Source organism: Aotus nancymaae, unplaced genomic scaffold (assembly GCF_030222135.1).
Source record: "Aotus nancymaae isolate 86718 unplaced genomic scaffold, 86718_ANA_hifiasm-v0.15.2.pri h1tg000108l, whole genome shotgun sequence".
In the NCBI taxonomy this organism is placed as follows: domain Eukaryota; kingdom Metazoa; phylum Chordata; class Mammalia; order Primates; family Aotidae; genus Aotus; species Aotus nancymaae.
In genome coordinates, this window is record NW_026988523.1 from 36,000,599 (window position 1) to 36,021,018 (window position 20,420).

Genomic DNA, 20,420 nt, shown 5'->3' on the forward strand with positions numbered 1-20,420 from the left:
TTTTGTTTCCTGCTTTCAGGAAGAAAGGGGGAGATTACAGCACTCTTCTTATATTGTTTTTCTTTTTCTTTTTTTTGAGATGGAGTCTGGCTGTGTCACCCAGGCTGGCATGCAGTGACACAATCTCTGCTCACTGCAACCTCTGTCTGCTGGGTTCAAGCAATTCTCCTGCCTCAGCCTCCCAAGTAGCTGGGATTACAGGCGCTCGCCACCATGCCCAGCTAATTTTTGTATTTTCAGTAGGGACAAGATTTCACCATGTTAGTCAGGCTGGTCTTAAACTCCTGACCTCAAGTGATCCGCCTGCCTCAGCCTCACAGGCGTGAGCCACTGCACCCAGCCTACTTACTGTTTCTCAAATGCCTTTATCTCAAATAATTGTTATGCCAAAAGGGCATATTCTACCACCCTTCAAGGGCTTCTACTCTATCATCAACTACTTCACAAGGAGATCTTGAGGATTCATTAAAATATTTGTAGGGGACCTACTATGCCCTAGGCAAGATACCAGGTGGTAGAGACACAACTGATAATCTTCCTTATCTAAATGGAGCTTATTATCTTCTCAGGTCAAAATGTTGTGATTAGGATGTAGGTTCACCAGCCATAACAAAGGCCAATACAACAGTGCCTTTAAACAGAGAACTTTCCTTCTCATATAAGCAGCCCAGGGCTGATATGGTAGCTCCATGAAGCTTGGGTATCTAGACAGGATGCCCTGCCATTCTTAACACAAGATTTCCCTCTTAAATGGCTGCTTTAGATGCTTTCGATGCTTTAGCTCCAGCATCAAACCTTCATTCCAGTCAGTAAGAGGAAAAGAGAAAGTAGGAGGAAACATTTTCTTAAAGGGCATGACCTGGGAATCACATACATCACTTTAGCTTATGTCACATTGGTCAGAATTTAGTTACATGGCCATGTCTAGCTGCTGCAAGGCAAATGTAGTGTTTAGCTGGGCAGCCACATGGCCGGATAAAAGTCAGGGATCTGTTACCTAAGGAAGAAAGGTGAATGGGTTATGAGGGGCCAATAGCAAGCAGCACCTGGCCCACAGGAATATTGCTCTTGGGTCAGGCTAACCCACTATCAACCATCACTGGCTCTACCACCTGACAGCTAACATATCTTAGGAAAATGACTTCATATCTTTGCTACTCAATTTTCTCATCTGTAAGGTGAGGATTAAAATACATAATAGGATTGATGGAATTAAATTAGATAATATATGCAAAGCATCTGGAACTCAGCAGGTGCTCAATCCACATGTCCTTTCTGAATTGGTTTTGAAAGCATTTCTGAAGAAAACTCCAAAGTCTGAATGGCAGGAACAAGATGGACTCTATCCTGGGCACCGCCTTCCTGGTTTGTTTTTTTCACAGTCCCTATTTAGTTGTTTTATAAATTCTAGGGGGGCGTGGTGTTATTTAGAGTTATATAATAACTTTTGTTTTGTTATTTGAGAGTTACATCTCATCATAATGAAGTCATCAGTGACAATACTTTATTTACATTGTATTTCTGCATTGTTGAAGCAGTTCGGTGTAGAATAATGCTTGAATGCAGACCCTAAGTCAGGCTGCTTGGATCCCAACTCCACCAAGAGCTATCACTGTATCACTGGGCATGTCATTCAACATCAAGTTTCAGTTTTCTCATCTGTAAAATGGGAATAACAGTAGCATTGCCATGAGAATTAAATGAAATGATTGATGTTAGCATCTGGCACATATAAGTGCTTAAAAATGTTATCAGTGTCAAAGAAACACTTCACATTGTGTTTTAGAGATGAATTTTCTGAATCGCCAAATTTATTTTCTCAAACAGACCCATAGGGAGTCTTAAATAACATGTAAAAGTGAAGCCACTTACATTCTGGTGAAGTTAATGAAGTCTTAGATAAGATTATCCTATTGTACATGGGTGTGTACATTAGTTTAGTGAACTTAATTTCCCACCATAATCGCGGTCTGACCAATTCAGTTTCCCACAACAAACATATAAAACAAGCACAGCTTGAGGCCAAGAGCACATAGGGTACATCCCATTGGAGATAATAAAGCTCCTATAATTAAAAAGGAGGCTATCAGAAGATTAAAGCAGGAGTTCTTGCTTTTTGCTGTGAACTAACCAGAAATGCATTTCATGATACAGAATAAGAATCAATGTAGCATAAAAAGAAGACCCTGGCTAGGTGTCATGGCTTATGACTGTTATTCAGCACTTTGGGAGGCTGAGGCAAGAGGATAGCTTGAGCCCAGGAGTTCAGGACCAGCCTGGGCAACATAGTGAGACCTCGTTTCTTCTTCTTGGTTTTTTTTTTTTTTTTTTTGAGACAGAGTCTTACTCTGTCGCCCAGGCTGGAGTGCACTTGTGCAATCCCAGCTAACTGCGACCTCCATCTTCCGGGTTCAAGCGATTCTCCTGCATCAGCCTCCCGAGTAGCTGGGACTACAGGTGCCTACAACCATAAAAATTTTTATATTTTTAGTAGAGGTGGCATGTAGGGGGAAGATCCCATTAAAGCCGAGGCAGGAGCAAAAGGCTTCAGCTTATTTCCATATAAATAATGAAGAAGAAAGTAACTAGAAATATAACCAAAGTAGTTATTAGTTATTCACATGTGATCTTAGTTATTCATAGGTGATCTTAATTCTTTTACTAATGCCTCTCAGGTCAGAAGTGTGAACCTGGGGTGACTGTGAAATGAATGACACTAAGGCTGCTGGAGAGCACCTCGGCTGTGTGGCAGCACCAGCACTGTGAAAGGGCCTGCTGTTTAGCCAGCTAGGGAAGGAGATGTCCAAAATGGCCAAGACATCTCCTTCCTAGGGAAGTTTGGAGAAAACTCCATTTCTCCAAACTCTTGTGATAGGCCTGACGGCCGTCAGGTACACCCACAGACATCGGGGGCTTAACTGTCTCTATGTGATGCTGTGTTTCAGTAGTCACGTTCCATGTCTACTCTTATGTTCTACTTCTGAACCTGGTTCCTTTTGTCTTAGAAAAGATAATCAGTAATAGTAATATAAATCTTAATGTTTTAGTTCTTTCTGGATAAGTATGGAAAAAGTGCTGATGCATTATGCTCCTTACCTCAATTTGGGTGCCAGAAATTCGTGAGCCCCTGCCTGAATGACACGTGATATACTTGACCCTGTCACTGCCCCCAGTCACCGACCATCAAGGCCACACCCTACCTACCCTGCCCCCAGATTTGCAACTCAATAAAAGTGAGAGTGTCCTGGCCTTTAGGGCCACTGCTGGTCTCCGAGATTTGGGTAGCAGTGGACCCCTGGGTCCAAACTCTCTTTTCTCTATCTCTGTGTCTTGTGTCTTTTATTTCCACAATTTCTCGTCTCCACACCAGCCCGGAGCAGCTCACAGAACCCTGTAGGGCTGGACCCTACAGTGGTATTTCACCATGTTGGCCAGGCTGGTCTTGAACTCCTGACCTCAAATGATCCATCCACCTTGGCCTCCCAAAGTGCTGGGATTACAGGCATGAGCCACCTCGCCCTGCTGAGACCTCGTTTCTACAAAAAAATACGAAAATTAGTCGGGTGTGGTGGTGTGTGCCTTAGTCCCAGTTACTGGGGAGGCTGAGGCTGGAGATCACTTGGATCACAGAGGTCCAGGCTGCAGTGAGCCATGATCAGGTGGCTGCACTGCAGCCTGAGTGACAGAGCAAGACCCTGTCTAACAAACAAAAAAGACCTTCCCTTTACCTGTGTCTTAGCTTGGGCTGTCATAATAAAATATCATTGGTGATAGCACAAAAAAAAAAAGAAAAAAAAAGATAAAATATCATAGACTGGATGCTCAAACAACAAATTAATTTTCTCACAGTTGTGGGGACTGGAAGTCAGATCAGGGTTCCAGTACGGTGACAGAGAGGAGGGGCGGGGAGAGGTGGGGAGAGGAAGAAAGTCTTATAAGGGCACTAATTCTACCAGACCAGGGCCTACCCCTTACACCCCGACCAATGCTAATCACCTCCCAACCACCCTGTCTCCAAATACCATCACATTGGGGGTTAGGGCTTCAACACATGAATTTGGGAGGGGGGAAGGGGACACAAACATTGAGTCCATAGCAGTCTGGATAATTACCTTTATCTTAGGGCCTTAATGGTGACTGGTTTGTTATTCTCCAACCTTTCCCCCTAACCACGCACAAGTATGTTTGCATTCTCAAAACCTCTCGGATAAACTCTACTCCTCAAGACTTCTAGTGTAACATCGTCGTGACCTGGAGCCTATGGTTTCAATTACATTTTAAACCATAGCTTCCCCAACCTACTTAAGGTTTATAATTTTCTGCTGCCGGGCACGGTGGCTCACGCTTGTAATCCCAGCACTTTGGGAGGCCGAGGCGGGTGGGGTGGATCACGAGGTCAAGAGATCGAGACCATCCTGGTCAACATGGTGAAACCCCGTCTCTACTAAAAAAAAATACAAAAAATTAGCTGGGCATAGTGGCGCTTGCCTGTAATCCCAGCTACTCAGGAGGCTGAGGCAGGAGAATTGCCTGAACCCAGGAGGCAGAGGTTGCGGTGAGCCGAGATCGCGCCATTGCACTCCAGCCTGGGTAACAAGAGCGAAACTCCGTCTCAAAAAAAAAAAAGGTTTATAATTTTCTATTTCCGTAGCTATTATCTCGGTAAAGGAGGTAAATATGACTAGGGAAGTACTGTGTGATTTCCTGGTAAAACAGAGGCAGGGGAAGCTAATGTAGTGGAGAGGGGGTCTAAGTAACACGGAACGCTCGGTGGTGTAAATAAGAACAGTAGCTTAATTTCTGTACCAGGCACCACGCCCTCTGCGACGGCTTTGCAGGCTTTAGCACCTGTGAAGTATGTACTTGTTTCCTGTTGCATACGCGAGAAACTGACACCAACAGTGTCCACATTCACTCAGTCACTAAGCAGTGGGGTAGGCATCCAGGCTAACCGCTACGCCACACAGCTTTCTCAGAGTTACAAAACCAGCACTTATTATCAAAGGGCGGCTGGGAGCAAGGCATTTCAGCGTGTCTGGAAATGTGTGGCAATCTGTAAACGCTCCCGAGGAGACCTGAGATCCCGGCTGTAAGGTAAGCTGGCCCGGGTGGGAACGGTTCCCGGACCCAAGCCCTGCTAGAGCCCGGAGCCTCCAGCCCGGGGATGCTTCCGGAACCCGTGCGTGCTGGCCCAGCCACTCCGGGGGCGGGGCGAGCGCCGCGCATGCGCCGGGGTTGGACCGCGCCGGGCCGGGCTGGGGGCGCGTGCTCTGTGAGCTGGATGTCCGGGCTGCGGGCGCTGCTGGGGCTCGGGCTGCTGGTTGCGGGCTCGCGCCTGCAGCGGATCACAACCCAGATCAGCGCCTGCCGCTCGGGACCGACCTGGTGGGGACCGCAGCGGCTAAACTCGGGTGTCCGCTGGAACTCAGAGGTCATGGCGAGCACGGCGGTGAAATACCTGAGGTAGGCGCGGGTCTCGGGTGGGCGGGACCTGGGACGGCCGGGCCACCTGTGCGACGGAGAACACTAGGGGAGGAACTCAGTCCGCGGGTTTTCCTCAGCCAGGAGGAGGCCCAGGCCGTGGACCAGGAGCTGTTTAACGAGTACCAATTCAGCGTGGACCAACTTATGGAGCTGGCCGGGCTGAGCTGTGCTACAGCCATCGCCAAGGTCAGTGGCACAGCTCTGGACCTTTGGGAGCATCCAGGGAGGAGTCACTGTCCCAGCCCCCGGGCCTAGGCACAAAGCAGTGGGAGAGACAGCTGGGCCAATCTGGTCTGCTACTGCCTGAAACCCCGCTGAACCACCCTTGACTCTGCCTTCAGGCATATCCCCCCACGTCCATGTCCAGGAGCCCCCCTACCGTCCTGGTCATCTGTGGCCCGGGGAATAATGGAGGAGATGGTCTGGTCTGTGCTCGACACCTCAAACTCTTTGTGAGTATGCCGGTCCGGGTTGTGGGGGAGGGTGTGAGGGCTCTGGGATCTGGGTTCGAATTACCATTTTCTTTTCTTCCTAGGGCTACCAGCCAACCATCTATTACCCCAAAAGGCCTAACAAGCCCCTCTTCACTGCGTTGGTGACCCAGTGTCAGAAAATGGACATCCCTTTTCTTGGGGAGATGCCCTCAGAGGTAGGTGGCTCCAGTTGAATACCTCATCCCCCAGTAACCACTGCCTGTGCTCTGCCCTTCCTTCATGTTTCCAGGCTGAGCTCATTTTAGTGCCTGGTACAGAAGATGCCTAAAGGATGCTATTTGGATAAGTGTGTAAGAGCCTTCTTCACGAAGTGTGCTCCATGAGTCTCCCACACCACCTTCTTTTTTTTTCCCCACAAACTCACTGCTTAGTATCACAGAACCACAACACCTTCTCTAAAGCTTCCTTCCCCTTTCATCTCTCTGGTCCCTCCTTCCACTCTAGTCAGATCCTCTTGCCCTAGCATGCAGTCAACACATGATCTGCCCCTCAGGGACTGGAGTGACTGCCCTATCTGAAACTCTTTCTGCAGATGCATGGATTAAGGGATGGGAAATTGAGTAATTTTTTTTCTTAACCCATTTTACAGATGAAGATACTGAGGCACAGAGAAGTGGTTTGCCTAGTTACTGAATTGGATCGTGGCAGAGCTAAAACCAGAATCTGGCTCTCTTGATTCCATCTCAGGCTATCTCACCCTGTAGCCTCCCCAGTGGCAGGCAGGCACCCAGAACAAAAACTGTCTGGACTCAGTTTGGCCTGAATCAGTGACCACCTCACACTTTCTCTAGGCCTCAGGCTACCCTCTTAATGGGATACAATACTCGTGCCTCTGTGAATGGTCTGCAGGTGCAGAGGACAGCCTCTCCAGTTAAGGCTGTTTGTGCAGCTGCTGGCTCTGACATCCTTTTTCTGCTCCACCACAGCCCATGGTGATTGATGAACTGTATGAGCTGGTGGTGGATGCCATCTTTGGCTTCAGCTTCAAAGGTGATGTTCGGGAACCGTTCCACAGCATCCTGAGTGTCCTGAAGGGACTCACTGTGCCCATTGCCAGCATCGACATTCCCTCAGGTGCTGGGACCCAGAAGGTGGGGTGGGAATGGGTGGAGATTGGGGCCCTACCCTCCTGATTTTTGCCCAGACAGGTCTAAAATAATACGAGTATAGAGGGACAGAACATAGCTTCCTGGACCCCCATCAGGGATGGGGAATGGCATTCAGAAGTCCCCTTTACACATTGGGCCCATGAAGAGACCACAGCCCAAGGGTACGTGGAGCCTGTAGGATGAGAGCTCCTTAGGTGGAAACTGAGAGGACTTCCCACTTCTCTGGGACTAGGGCAAAATAAGGTGTAGAAGGGGATAGGACATCTGGCCTCTTCCTGACCACCACCCTTTTTCAGGATGGGACGTGGAGAAGGGAAACCCTGCAGGGATCCAGCCAGACTTGCTCATCTCCCTTACGGCACCCAAAAAATCTGCAACCCAGTTTACCGGTCGCTACCATTACCTGGGGGGTCGTTTTGTGCCACCTGCTCTGGAAAAGAAGTACCAGCTGAACCTGCCACCCTACCCTGACACCGAGTGTGTCTCTCGTCTGCAGTGAGGGAAGGTGGGTGGGTATTCTTCCCAATAAAGACTTAGAGCCCCTCTCTTCTGGAACTGTAGAGTCCTGGGAGCTCCTCTGGCAATAAAGGTCAGTGAGTGGTGGAAGTCAGAGAGCAACCCTGGGGACTGGGTGCCATCTCTCTAGGGGTAACACAACAGGCAAGAGATTGCTATGGTATTTGGAAACAATGAAGGTTGACTGTCAGATGCCAAGTGAGTTGTGCTTTCCTTTACACAATTCTTATTCATTTGGGAAACAGATAGGGAGCTACTTCCACTTATCAGTGTAGCAAGACTACAAGGAGGTTAACAGAAGGAATTTCTTCAAAGGCCTCCAAGGAGTATCTTCTAATTTGTATTCAGGACCTTCCCATGCTGGGAACAGAAATGCCAGTCGAGATTTATCTCTAGGCTAGGAACCCAAGTTGATGTTTATTCATTCATTTGGTAGTGCTAGAAACTGGCAACTGTGGGCTAAATCTAGCCCATAGACCTAAATTTGTTTTTCTTAACCTTCACAATATTTAGAATCAGAGCACTTCACATTAAGTCTACATTTTCAGCTTATTTTAAGAGGAAAGCTCCTTGAAAGGGTATCTGCATTCCTGTTCCCACAGCCCCCAGCATTCCTTGTCCCTTAGCTGCCTGACTTCTCTAGGCACCTGAGTTCATGATCCTGGGTTACAAGCTACAGAGGGGACTATGCTGGTTCCCTCAACTAAGGTATAATATTACTGCTGGCTCCTCTCAGCAGTGGACGTCCTGGAGATCAGTTTCCTTTTTGGAAGGGACTCCTCATTGAGGGGGGTGCAGAAGACCTGCAGATCTGCATTGACCCTGTTCTTTGAACCTTCAGCTCCTGAAAATGAATCGATTGAACCCTACCTTGGCTAGACCTTTAGTCTCTCTCCTTCTGTTTCTTCTTTTTGGCTCTCTGGCCAGTGCTGACTCCAGCTCTTTCCTCCTCGGGATGCTGCTGCCTCCTCCTCTTACCTCTGCTGCTTGAGCCTGTACGTGCTCTGCTCTCTGCTTCCCTAGCCCCGCCATCCTCCTCATCCCTTACATCCAAGATATCCTCCCCCTCTTGATGCTGCTGTGTTTTCTTCTTGCTTCGCCTGCTTCTTCCATCACTGCATGCTCTGCTCTCTGCTTCCCTGGTCTCACCACCTAAAACAGTTTCCTCACCTCCATCCTCTAGGTGCAAGTCCTCCTCCTCCTGTTGCTGCCTGTTCTTTCTCCGGCTGCATGGGTCAGCGTATGCCCTGCTCTCTACCTCCTCCGTCCTGACACTGCCCGCTGCCTCCTTGCCTTTTCCTCTTTCTTCCAAGACCCCCATCTTCTCCTCTTCATGGTGCCACCTCTTCTTTTTCTTCCTTTTCCTGAGGGACTGATTGGTTTGCTCTCTGCTATTCAATTCCCCAAGCCCACTTGTTCCTGCAGCATCCTCCTCCTCCTCCTCATTCACTTCAGTTGTATCTTCTCTTTCTTCTGAGACCTTTCCTTGATGTCGCCTTTTCTTCTTCTTGCTTTTTCTGATGCTCTGGTCAGCATGTTCTGGGTGCTTCTCATCTGTATCATTCCTTTCAGATGCTGTAGCTTCTTCCTCCTCTTTCTGCTTCTTTTTCTTTTTCTTTTTTTTGGGGGCCGTGCTCACTGACTGTGATTGAGGGGCCTCTGACTGTGATTGAGGGGCCCCAGGGTCCTGGCCTTTGAGACGAGCCAGGAAGGCCTGCTCCTGGGCCTCTAGGCGAGCAAGCTTTGCCTTCATTGTGATCCCAAGACGGGCAGCCCTGAAACAGACAGGGTCCAAGTCAGAGCGAGGGTATCGGGGGAAATGGGCCTAGTCCTTAAGCCTACAGGGAAAGTTGGTGGAGGGCAGGAATGGGGAGCTGCTTATCTTCAGGCAATAGATGGGTAAGTAGCAGGAATCATTTCCCTGGGGTAAAAAGAACCAAGAAGTGGCACAGGCCATGCTCAAAGGTGGGGAGAAAAGAAGGGAGCTCAAGGAGCTGACCACTACTTACTTATGTGCTGTTCGCCCCTCACAGGCTTGGAGCAGCATCTCATCAGTCAGACTGTTAGGGGAGATTGGCAGTTACAAACAGACCTGGTGGAAAGGCTTAACCTCGCCTCCCTCTAAAACATTCCTTCAACACTGAGTTCTTATTTAGGACCTGGCACTTTTTGAGGTACTAGGGATACAAAGATGAGCACAACACAGTTCCACACACCCCCAGGAAGCCCGCAGTAAAGCATTAGACTTAGCCCTTTCTCTTGTGATCTGAGGACATCTCCCACATTCCCCAAGAGCTAAAATGAAGTCTCACATCTTTGGGGACTTGGGCCCCTGGTTGTCATCACTGCGGCTCTCCAAGTCTTTGTGCGGCTTATCTCCACCTGAAGTCAACGTGGCCGTCTAGGAGGGGGTCATGGGGGTGGACAAGGCCTTCTCAACACCACCGACCATCCCTATTCCCCTGTGGAAGCCCCCTAAGAATTCATAGCTCCAGGCAGGAGTTTGCCAGCCCCCACCACTGCTCCTTGAGGAGCCACGGGGAGGTGTGCCATCCTGCGTACTTGAACATGGATAGCAGACAGGCTGCTGCTGTTGGGATGTGCAGTAGCTTTGCCCTCTCTGGCCCACAGCTGGCTGGTGGGCAGAACAAGAAAAGGAAATGCTCTGGTCATCAGGTCTTCACAGTGGGACAAGTGCCCGTGATTGACAGTAAAGATGCCCTGCTCCACCCCCACACCACAGTACCTGTTCATAGTACCTTCACTTAATCAGATTAACTGAGAGTCTACTGTGGGCCAAGGAGTTGGGGATTCAGAGTGGATGAAGAATGACATGGGTCCAGCCCAGGTGGAATTTACACAGGCAATTATGATGGAAGTGCTGCCTGTGATAGAGGAAGGGCACTCAATTCAGACTTCAGAGAATGGCTTTAAAAATAACTCATGTATACACTGAGCTCTGGAGGATAAGAAATAGCAGGTAGAGGGGGAAAGGGAAAGAATGTCCCAAGCAGAGGGAGTGACATGGGCAATAACCCGAGGAAGGAAGAATGCAGTAGCAAAGAAACGGGTTGGACTGTCAGGCTAGTGTTAGGCTGAAGTGTAGTGGTCCTGGAGAGAAGCAGCAAGAGATGAGGCTGGCGATGGCAGGAACAGGCATGCAGGGCCATGTAAGCCAGTCCGGTAAATCTGGACTATGTCAACCTAGATCAAAGAAGACCCAGTGACTTGATGACATTTATGTTTTAGAACACTCTGGATGCTTTGTGAAGGATGGACTGCTTGGGTTGGGGAGTGAGACTAGAGGTGTCCTTAGGAGGCTGGTGGAGAAAGTAATTAGGCAAGAAATGATGATGGCCCGAAATGGGGTAGTAGATGGCAACAGAGAGGTAGAGAAATGGGATAGATTTGCCAGATAACATGTATAGCCCTTAGCACATAATGACCATTATGTTAGCTTCCTTCTACTGGTGTAGTAGAAAGGGGAGGTCTTGAGACCTGGGTTCCAGTCCTGTTTGCCATTACTAGCCTGCTGTGGACTCTTCAGCAAACCACTTTTTACCCTTTTAGCCACATCTGCAAAGCAGGGATGGTTCAGATAATCTCTCAGGTCTCCTCTGGCTTCTAAGTCCTTTGAATTAGATGTCCCCTGGCTCCCCCAAGATTGGCAGCTCCTGACTTAAGAGACTGTACCCTACCTCCCATTCCCTATTACTGCTCCCTTAACAGATGGCAGGATCCATGGAACCTGAAGATCTCACTTCCTGCTGTCAGGGCCTGGATAGTCTTAAGTAAGAGCAAGGCTGGCCACAGGATCCCACTATGTTAGGAAAGTCCTGAGAATTGATAACCATATAAGGCAACTGTTCAGGCCCCAGGGAGACCAGGGAAGAGAAAAGGATGGACTCTGTCACCACAGCCTCTAATACCTTCACAAACTTCTGATACAGCAAGTTGGGCTTGGGATGATTATAACGGGTGGTGTCCTTAGAAAGGCTCCTTATCTGTACTCCATCCTGTAGAGAATGATCAGTACCAGTGAGTGGGTGACATACTGTGACTGCCCGCCCACCCCACAGGTCCCAGGCCCTGTTTCATGTGCCCATCTATCAAGAGCTCATACCTGTCCAGTTTCCACTACCAAGTTGGCTGCAGTCTTGTTGAAGAGCTCATTCCACCAGTGGTTTGTGAACTCCTTGGCAGGGTCATGTCCTACCTGCCAGGGGAATATGTTTGAGCTCTGAGTGCCTGCCTCACCTGCCCTCAAGGGTACCCTCTCTCACGCATGCTAACCTCCCTCAGCCTACCCAATCTTACCCCATGAGTGTCTTGCTTCAGCGTCACCCTGAGGGCCTGGGTGATACCATTTTCCTTCCGGCCGAGGCCTTTGCCTGTGGAGGACAGTGAGCAACTTGGCTTATTCTCCTGCCTGCCGTCAGCCCTCACATGTGCCTCTTGCCGTTCCAGACACCTGACACTGGGGTATACTCTGTACCACTCAGCAGCCCTCCCAGCTCCTTTCTTTCTAGTACCACTCCATATAGTTCCCTGCCTTTGTGTGAGTCTGAACTATCTCTTCCTTCATACTTCTTTTGGGAGAGAGGCCATGTCTCTTCTTCCCTCTCCTAGTCCTTCTAACTACTTATTATCCACTGTCAAATTTCTTCGATTCTTCCCTTTTCTGGGAAAGTCAGAAATTTTCTTCTGCAAATTTTCCTTTTCCTCCTTTAATTAAATGGACCACATGGGAGGTAATCCAGGACGATGCCTCTTCCCTGTGCAGAAGGTAGGCAGGGAGTTGGGGGATGTGGAAGAGGCCCCATGGGGATCACCTTGAGTCCATCCATGCTTTAGCAGCTGCTCCTCAGCAAACTTCATCCCACGACTCTTGACCTCTGGGGTGACATTCATGGTGAGAAAAAAGTCTCTATCCTCAAACTCTAACCAGAGAAGAAGAGGTGGTATCATCCTTTTAAGAAGAAAGGAGAATGTGCCCAATCAGCCATCAGTTCCATCCTGACTGCTTAAGAATTCTCTGCCAGTCGGGTGCAGTGGCACACACCTGTAGTCCTAGCTATGTGGGAGGTAGCTGGGACTGAGGTGGGATTGCTCGAGTCCAGCCTGGGCAGTCGAGCAAGACCCTCTCTTATAAAAAGAAGAAAGCAGCTAGGTGCAGTGGTTCACGTTTGTAATCCCAGCACTTTGGAAGCCCAAAGTAGGAGGATCACTTGAGCCTGGCAATTCCAGATCAGTGTGGGCAACATAGTGAGACCCTGTCTCTAGGAAAAATTAAAAATTAAAAAAAGAATTATCTTTCTTGAGCGCTGGGGAGAGACAGAGGAAGGAGGTGGCCTAGTCTTTGAGGAGCTCTCTATCTGGCTACAGAGACAGCAACATATGGAGAAGTCAAGGAGGAATGGCGTCTCAGTTCTGATACCTACATTTATGGTGTGCCCACCACATGTCAGGATGTGCTAAGACTTTACAAAGATTATTTCATTTAATCTTCCCAGCCCATTCAGGGAAATATTAGCCTATTTTACAAATGAGTAAAGTAAGGCTTAAAGAGGTTAGGTGACTTCAAGTTACAGAGGTAACATGTAGAATTCAAGCCCAGGCAGCTTGTCTGCAGAATCTATACTCTACACAGTAAATCTATACTCTTTACACAGTATCTCCCAAAATATATTACCTTGTAAACACAAACCTAATGAGGTGCTTATTAACCTGAGTCATAAGATAATGGTACTTGGTTGAGACCAGATCCTGTACTTATGCTTCAACATTTACACTGTTGTCTTGGTATGGGGGATACACACTTCTCCGACACCACTGCTGTATTTCAGTCTGGCTGGAGTTTCCCTTTTGAAAGTGTCCAGATTAAGAAGGGCATTCTTATTGAGCACTTACTGCATAAGAGGTAGATTACATATATTGACACATTGTCATATTAACTCAGTCAATCTTTTTTTTTTTTTTTTGAGACAGGGTCGCTCTGTCACTCAGGCTGGATGGAGTGCAGTAGTACAATCATGGCTCACTGCAGCCTCAAACTCCGGGGCTCAAGCAATCCTCCCACCTCAGCCTCCCGAGTAGCTGGGACCACAGGCACATGCCACCACACCTGGCTAATTTTTGCTTTTGTACATACAGGATTTTGCCATGTTGTCCCGACTGCTCTCTAACTCCTGGGCTCAAGCAATCTGCCCACCTCTGCTTTCCAAAATGCTGGAATTACAGCTGTGAGCCACTATGCCTGGGCTTAACTCATTTAATCTTGATAGTCCTGTGAGATAGATATTATTATTATTTTACAAATGAGGAAAACAAGGCCTGCGTTTCTTGCCTAAGGTTACATGGCTAGTAAGTTACATGGCTAGTAAATAATGGAGCTGGAATTAAACGATGGAGCTAGAATATAAGCCCACGTCGCCTGACTCCAAAGTGGTCCTCTTTCTTTCTTTCCTTTCTTTTCTCTCTTTCTCTCTTCTTTCTCTCTCTCTCTCCCTTCCTCCATCCCTCCCTCCTTCCCTCCTTCCTTTTGGAGTCCCAGTCTGTCACCCAGGCTGGAGTGCAATGGTGTGATCTTGGCTCACTGCAACCTCTGCGTTCCAGCTTGAAGCGATTCTCCTGCCTCAGCCTCCCGAATAGCTGTGACTACAGACGTGTGCCACCATGCCCGGCTAATTTTTGTATTTTTAGTAGAGATGGGGTTTCACCATGTTGGCCATGCTGGTCTTGAACTCCTGACCTCCGGTGATCCACCCGACTGAACCTCCCAAAGTGCTGGGATTACAGGCGTGAGCCACGGTGCCCGGGCAAGAACTAATGTTCTTCATCACTACACTCTTCAGTCTCAAGCTTTTTGTGCTTACTCCTGTAAGAACACAGCCTAACACTTGTCGCAGTAATTCAAAACTACATGCCCTGGAAGTAAGAGACCAGCTTTATTCCGCAACTCCAGAGCACGTAACGCAGCGTGCATTCAGTCGTTATTTGTTGAACTGAATGAGTGGGAATGGCTTTAACGGATTTTCAATGGAACAGGACAGAAGCTGTGCACCCCAGTGTTTCTGAAAGCTATGATCAGACTTTGGGCACTGTTCCCTCTACAGTCTGCGTTTTCAGAAGTGGCCCCAGGTCCACTCGTCTTACAGCAGTCCGAAAGAGCCGGCTGCACTTTCCCTAGGCTTCCTTGCTCTTGGTGTCTAAATTCTAGCCCTCCTACCACAGTGCTACCAGTATAAAAATACTCCGCTCCTCTTATATTTGCTACTAAGCCCGGGCTCCGACTACCACCGTTCGGAGAAGGGAGCCCCTTACCGTCATTGCCGGGTCCTCTCCGCGGAAACATGTGTCAAACGTGACTTGTGCGCCGCCATCTTCCCGGAAATGCCATGTTGTTCCTTCTAGGCTGTAGAAACCATAGAGACGTCCGCGGGAACGAAAATCACGGTCCTCCCAAGAGAAACCGTTGCTTAGGCCGACTTGCCGGTATGGTTGCCATAGAAACTGAGACATGGAGCGTGCCCATTTCGGAGGTTCCGAGGCTCAAGGATTTGCCTCATGCCTGCAATCCTTGACCAGCCAAGGGACTTCAGTACTAGCTAGCCCTCCAGGATGCCAAGAACTGCTGTGTGTCCTACACTGAGCTAGTCCCTGGTACAAGTATCAGGAAGCAAAACTCTAGGGAAGCATCAAGAGTAACTTGAGAAATTCGTGGAGGCAGAATAGGTGATGGCTATTCTGTCCCCTGATAGCTGTGTCCTGATTTTGCAGGGTTGAATATTCATGAATACTCAGCCTTCACAGGAACAGTTATTTATAAAAGCCTAGAGACTAGACATCTCAATAGGTTCATCAAGCACTTTTTTTTTCCCTCGAGACAGGGTCTCTCTCTGTCGCCCATACTTGAGTGCAGTGGCGCAATCTCGGCTCACTGCCACCTCTGCCTCCTGGGCTCAAGTGATCCTCCCACCTCAGCCTCCTGAGTAGCTGGGACCACAGGCATGCACCACCACTCCTGGCTAAGTTTTGTATTTTTTGTAGAGAAGGGGTCTTACCACGTTGCCCAAGCTGGTCTCCAACTCCTGGCCTCAAATAATACACACGCCTCGGCCTCCCAAAATGGTAGGGTTACAGGCATAAGCCACCATGATTGGCCTCATCAAACACCTTTTGACTTACCACTGTGTTGAGAAACATTAAGTTTGCCCTGCCCCGTGGCTCCTCTATGAAGGATACCTTTTCGTTTGTAATTAGTGGTAGGCGTGTAATAGCTGCCTCCTTGGTATATTTTTGTTATGTGTAAATGTAGAGCACCTGTGTATTAATAAGAATCTCCTGTCAAAGAGCAAATAAATGCGTGGATGAGAATCTGCTCAGGGCCTTTAGTCTGGAGAGCTGTCAGCCCAGCAGGCTTTCAGGCTGTTGGTCCCCAGGATAGATCACTCTGTTGTGCTATCTGGGTGTCTGCCTCTCAGATACCTCCAGCGCTGCCTGGATGGGTGTCTCCCGACCGAGCTGGTTCTCGGTACCACTGTGTGCCAGAACTTGTCCCTTTGGTAGTGGGGGATACAAAGATGCATAAGTCACAGGTCTTGATTTTGGGTAACACCCAGTCTAGCCTGGGAAAGTTGGGACCTTGAGTGGGATTGGATGGAGGACATGGCTGGTGAGACTTGGAGAAAGATGCAGGATGGGTGAGGCGTGGTGGCTCATGCCTGTAATCCCAGTGCTTTGGGAAACCAAGACAGGCAGATAGCTTGAGCCCAGGAGTTCGAGACCAGCCTGCCTGGGTGACATGGTGAGACACCAATTCTATGGGCAAACTTGAGTTTTGCTGTAGTGTCTTGCAGTCACTGAGAAAATTCCACAGGCAGGGCTTCAATTTCCACCCCCCGCCCCACCTCTCCATCTCTTCTATTCCTTCTATCTAAAATATATGTGTCTGTATTATATACAAAATAGTATGTTACATAGAATATTTCATACATATGTATATGTATGTACATGCATATATACATAGTCATGTGTGTGTGTGTGTATATATATATGTAATATATAAGAGTTTTTAAAATTCTGAATGAGATAACCCTCAAGGTCCCTTTCCAACCTAGAGTTTTTGTGTGACACACTTTGCCAGCCACTCCCAAGACTTAGTGGCCATAAATCTTTGAATGAAGATTCCTAGTCTGGCCTAAGTCTTTGAGCTTACTGTTCTGCCTGACTTGATGAGGGATTGCAAGAGAAATGGGTCTCAAAGAGTTCACAGTTTAATGGGGTCTCATACCTCCTTACAAGGGTAGAAATAAAGGCCATTATTAGAAAACAAGAATACAAAAATACTTATAAAGAAATGACCTGAAATGCCGATAACAAGATGCACAGAAATATTTATTACAGTAATATTTATAAAATGGAAAAATTGGCAAGAATCAAAATTATCTCATGACAGGAGGAAGGCAAAATAAATTACAGTGTAAACATACAAAGGACTAATGTGTAGTCTTTAAAAATTATGTTGAATAATTTTTTTTTTTTTGAGATGAAGTCTTGCTCTGCCACCAGGCTGGAGTGCAGTGTTGTGATCTCAGCTCACTGCAACCTCCACCTCCTGGCTTCAAGCAATTCTCCTGCCTCAGCCTCCTGAGTAGCTGGGACTACAGGTGCTCACCACCATGCCCAGCTAATTTTTGTATTTTAGTAGAGACAGGGTTTCACCATGTTGGCCAGGACAGTCTCGATTTCTTGACCTTGGCCAGGATGGTCTCAATCTCTTGACCTTGTGATCCGCCTCCCTCAGCCTCCCAAAGCGTTGGGATTAAAGGCATGAGCCCCTGCACCCGGCTCAAGAATTCTTAATAGCTTGGGTACATGTCTGTGATACAATTGAAATGAAAAAGATACAAAATGTTACCTACAGCAAGAATCTATCTATGTTAAAAATTCAAAGGCAATAGGATCAAAGTAATAAAATACTTAGGAATAAATTTAACAAAACAAGTACAAGCTTTATACATTGAAGCTACAAAACCTCATTGAGGCCAGGCATGGTGGCTCATGCCTGTAATCCAAGCACTTTGGAGGCCAAGGCGGGCGGATCACCTGAGGTCGGGAGTTCAAGACCAGCCTGATCAACATGGTGAAACCCCATCTTTAAAAAAAAACAAAAACAAAAAAAACCTCATTGAAAGAAACTAAGAAGAGCTAAGTAAATGGAAAGATATCCTGTGTTCATGAAATGGAAGACAATTTTGTTAAGATGACAATACTCTCTAAATTGATCTATAATTTCAACACAATCTCTATCAAAAGCCTAGCTGGCTGTTTTTTTTGCATAAATCAACAAGCTCATCCTAGAATTCATATAGAAATACAAAGGGCCGGCTAGGCCCAGTGACTAACACCTGTAATCCCAGCACTTTGGGAGGCAGAAGCAGGAGGATCACTTGAGGTCAGGAGTTCAAGACCAGCCTGGACAATATGGTGAAACCCCATCTCTACTAAAAATACAAAGATTAGCCATGGGTGGTGGCACAAGTCTGTAATCCTAGCTATTTGGGAGGCACGAGAATCGCTTGAACCTGGGAGGTGGAAATTGCAGTGAGCTGAGATCATGCCATTGCACTCCAGCCTGGGTGACAGGGTGAGACTCTGTCTCAAAAAAAAAAAAAAAAAAAAGAGAGAGAAAAGAAAAGAAATGCAAAGGGCCCAGAATAGCCATAACAGTCTTTAAAAGGAACAAAGTTGTAGGACTTACACTTCCTGATTTCAAAACTTACTACAAAGCTACAGACTTTGTGGTTTTCAAAGAGGACAGACATATAGATCACTGGAATGGAATTGAGAATCCAGAAATAAACCCATACATTTATGGGCAATTGATTTTGAACAAAAGCGCCAAAACAGTTCAATGGAGAAAGAATAGTCTTTTCAACAAGTGGTATTGGCTGCGCACAGTGACTCATGCCTATAATCCCAGCGCTTTGGGAGGCCAAGGCAGGAGGATCACTTGAGCTCAGGAGTTTGAGACTAGCCTGGGCAACATAGTTAGACATCGTCTCTACTAAAATAAAAATTAGCTGGGTGTGGTGGCTCACGCACACCTGTAATCCTAGCACTTTGGGAGGCCAGGGTGGGTGGATCACCTGAGGTCAGGAGTTTGAGACCAGCCTGGCCAACATGGCGAAATCCTGTCTCTACTAAAAATACAAAAATTAGCTGGCATAGTGGCCGGTGCCTATAATCCCAGCTACTTGGGAGGCTGAGGCAGGAGAATTGCTTGAACCCAGGAGGCAGAAATTGCAGTGAGCTGAGACCACGCCACTTCACTCCAGCCTGGGCAAAAGAGCAAAACTCTGTCTCAAAAAAAAAAAAAATAGATAATTAAAATCTAAAAAGTAACTGAGTGTGGTGGCTCACACCCATAGTCCCAGCTACTTGGGAGGTGGGAGAACTGCTTGAGCCTGAGAAGTCAAGGCTGCAGTGAGCTGTGATTGTGCCACTGTACTCCAGCCTAGGTGACAAGAGGGAGACTGTCTCAAAAAAAAAAAAAAAAAAAAAGGAAAGAATCCTGTTAAGTCAATTTAGCATGAAGCCCCCCGATTCTGTTTTGTTTTGTTTTTGGGATGGGGTCTTTCTCTGTTGCCCAGGCTGGAGTGCAGTGGCGAGATCATGGCTTCCTGCAGCCTCGACCTGCTGGACTTAAGTAATCTTTCCACTTCAGCCTCCTGAGTAGCTGGGACCACAGGTATAGCCCACCACACCTGGCTAATTTTTGTATTTTTGTGGAGATGGGGTTTCACCATGTTGCTCAGACTGGTCTCCAACTCCTGGGCTCAAGCGTTCCTCCTGCCTCGGCCTCCCAAAGTGCTGGGATTACAGGAGTGAGCCACTGCGCCCATCCTAAGCCCCCTACTCTTGATACCTGATCACCCTTGATATCTGATCAGGTTCCTCATCCTTCACCAGCCATCCGGTGATATCTGATTACCCAAGCCTGTCCTCGGCAAGAATCTTGTAAGGTTTTAGCACAAATCCCCTTTACCCCTGGTGTTTTCTCTTAATAATTTCCCATCTACTGACCACCACCCTGCACCTTGCTTATAAATTCCCACTTCCCATGCTGTATTGAGAGTTGAGCCCAATTTCTCGTTCTCTCCCACTGCAAAATCCCATTGCCGTGGTCCCTATACCTATCTCAATGGTCCTGAATAAAGTCGTCTTACCATGCTTTAACAAGTGTCATTGAATAATTTTTTTCTTTTTTTTTTTTGAGAGTGAGCCTCACTCTGTCTCCTGGGCTGGAGTGCAGTTGCTCAAGGCTCACTGCAACCTCTGCCCAGGTTCAAATGCTTCTTCTGCCTCAACCTCCCAAGCAACTGGGATTACAGGCACCTGCCACCACATCCAGCTAATTTTTGTGTTTTTAATAGAGATTGGGTTTCACCATGTTTGCCAGGCTGGTCTTGAACTCCTGACCTCAAGGGATCTGCCCACCTCAGCCTCCCAAAGTGCTGGGTTTTTTGTTTGTTTCTTTGTTTTGTTTTTTTAGGGTCTCACTCTGGCCCAGGCTGGAATTCAGTGGTGTAATCATAGCTCACTGCAGCCTCGACCTCTCTAGGCTCACGTGATCCTCCTGTCTCAGCCTCCCAAGTTGCTGGGATTACAGGCGTGTGCCACCATGCCCAGCTAATTTTTCTATTTTTTTTTTTGTAGAGATGGGGTTTCACCAAGTTGCCCAGGCTGGTCTCAAACTCCTAGGCTCAAGAGATCCACCCATCTCAGCCCCCCAAAGTGCTGGGATTACAGGTGT

The 20,420-nt window shown here is 47.6% G+C and overlaps 2 protein-coding genes across 5 annotated transcripts; one reads left to right on the forward strand and one right to left on the reverse strand.

Moving 5' to 3' along the window:
- The first annotated feature begins 5,251 nt into the window (after positions 1-5,251).
- Positions 5,252-7,801, forward strand: NAXE (NAD(P)HX epimerase). The gene is made up of 6 exons (XM_012449815.3): positions 5,252-5,463; positions 5,562-5,670; positions 5,826-5,936; positions 6,020-6,133; positions 6,905-7,052; positions 7,384-7,801. The coding sequence occupies exons 1-6, from the start codon at positions 5,282-5,284 to the stop codon at positions 7,584-7,586; spliced, it is 867 nt and encodes a 288-aa protein (XP_012305238.2). The 5' UTR covers positions 5,252-5,281; the 3' UTR covers positions 7,587-7,801.
- Positions 7,802-7,996: 195 nt separating this feature from the next.
- LOC105715441 (G patch domain-containing protein 4) lies at positions 7,997-15,018 on the reverse strand. Of its 4 annotated transcripts, XM_064370810.1 has the most exons (9): positions 14,927-14,966; positions 13,755-13,889; positions 12,436-12,572; positions 11,921-11,994; positions 11,727-11,819; positions 11,533-11,619; positions 9,916-10,004; positions 9,613-9,663; positions 7,997-9,378 (listed from the first exon to the last, which is right to left on the reverse strand). In XM_064370810.1, the coding sequence occupies exons 3-9, from the start codon at positions 12,569-12,571 to the stop codon at positions 8,487-8,489; spliced, it is 1,422 nt and encodes a 473-aa protein (XP_064226880.1). In that variant the 5' UTR covers position 12,572; positions 13,755-13,889; positions 14,927-14,966; the 3' UTR covers positions 7,997-8,486. The 4 variants fall into 4 exon arrangements, with proteins under 4 accessions (XP_064226880.1, XP_012305236.2, XP_012305237.2 ...); XM_012449813.3 differs by lacking the exon at positions 13,755-13,889 and having other exon boundaries at positions 14,927-15,018; XM_012449814.3 differs by lacking the exon at positions 14,927-14,966 and having other exon boundaries at positions 13,755-14,077.
- Between the last annotated feature and the right edge of the window lie 5,402 nt (positions 15,019-20,420).

Bases quoted from the DNA above. Each gene is read 5' to 3' on its own strand.
- NAXE (XM_012449815.3), top strand. From the start codon at position 5,282: ATGTCCGGGCTGCGGGCGCTGCTGGGGCTCGGGCTGCTGGTTGCGGGC. The intron at 5,464-5,561 runs GTAGGCGCGGGT...GGTTTTCCTCAG, and splicing joins ACGGCGGTGAAATACCTGAG to CCAGGAGGAGGCCCAGGCCG. The intron at 6,134-6,904 runs GTAGGTGGCTCC...GCTCCACCACAG, and splicing joins TTGGGGAGATGCCCTCAGAG to CCCATGGTGATTGATGAACT.
- LOC105715441 (XM_012449813.3), bottom strand. From the start codon at position 12,571: ATGATACCACCTCTTCTTCTCTGGTTAGAGTTTGAGGATAGAGACTTT. The intron at 10,005-11,532 runs GTATTAGAGGCT...ACCCCCTCCTAG, and splicing joins TGTATCAGAAGTTTGTGAAG to ACGGCCACGTTGACTTCAGG. The intron at 9,664-9,915 runs GTGAGACTTCAT...CTCCCCTAACAG, and splicing joins GGGCCCAAGTCCCCAAAGAT to TCTGACTGATGAGATGCTGC.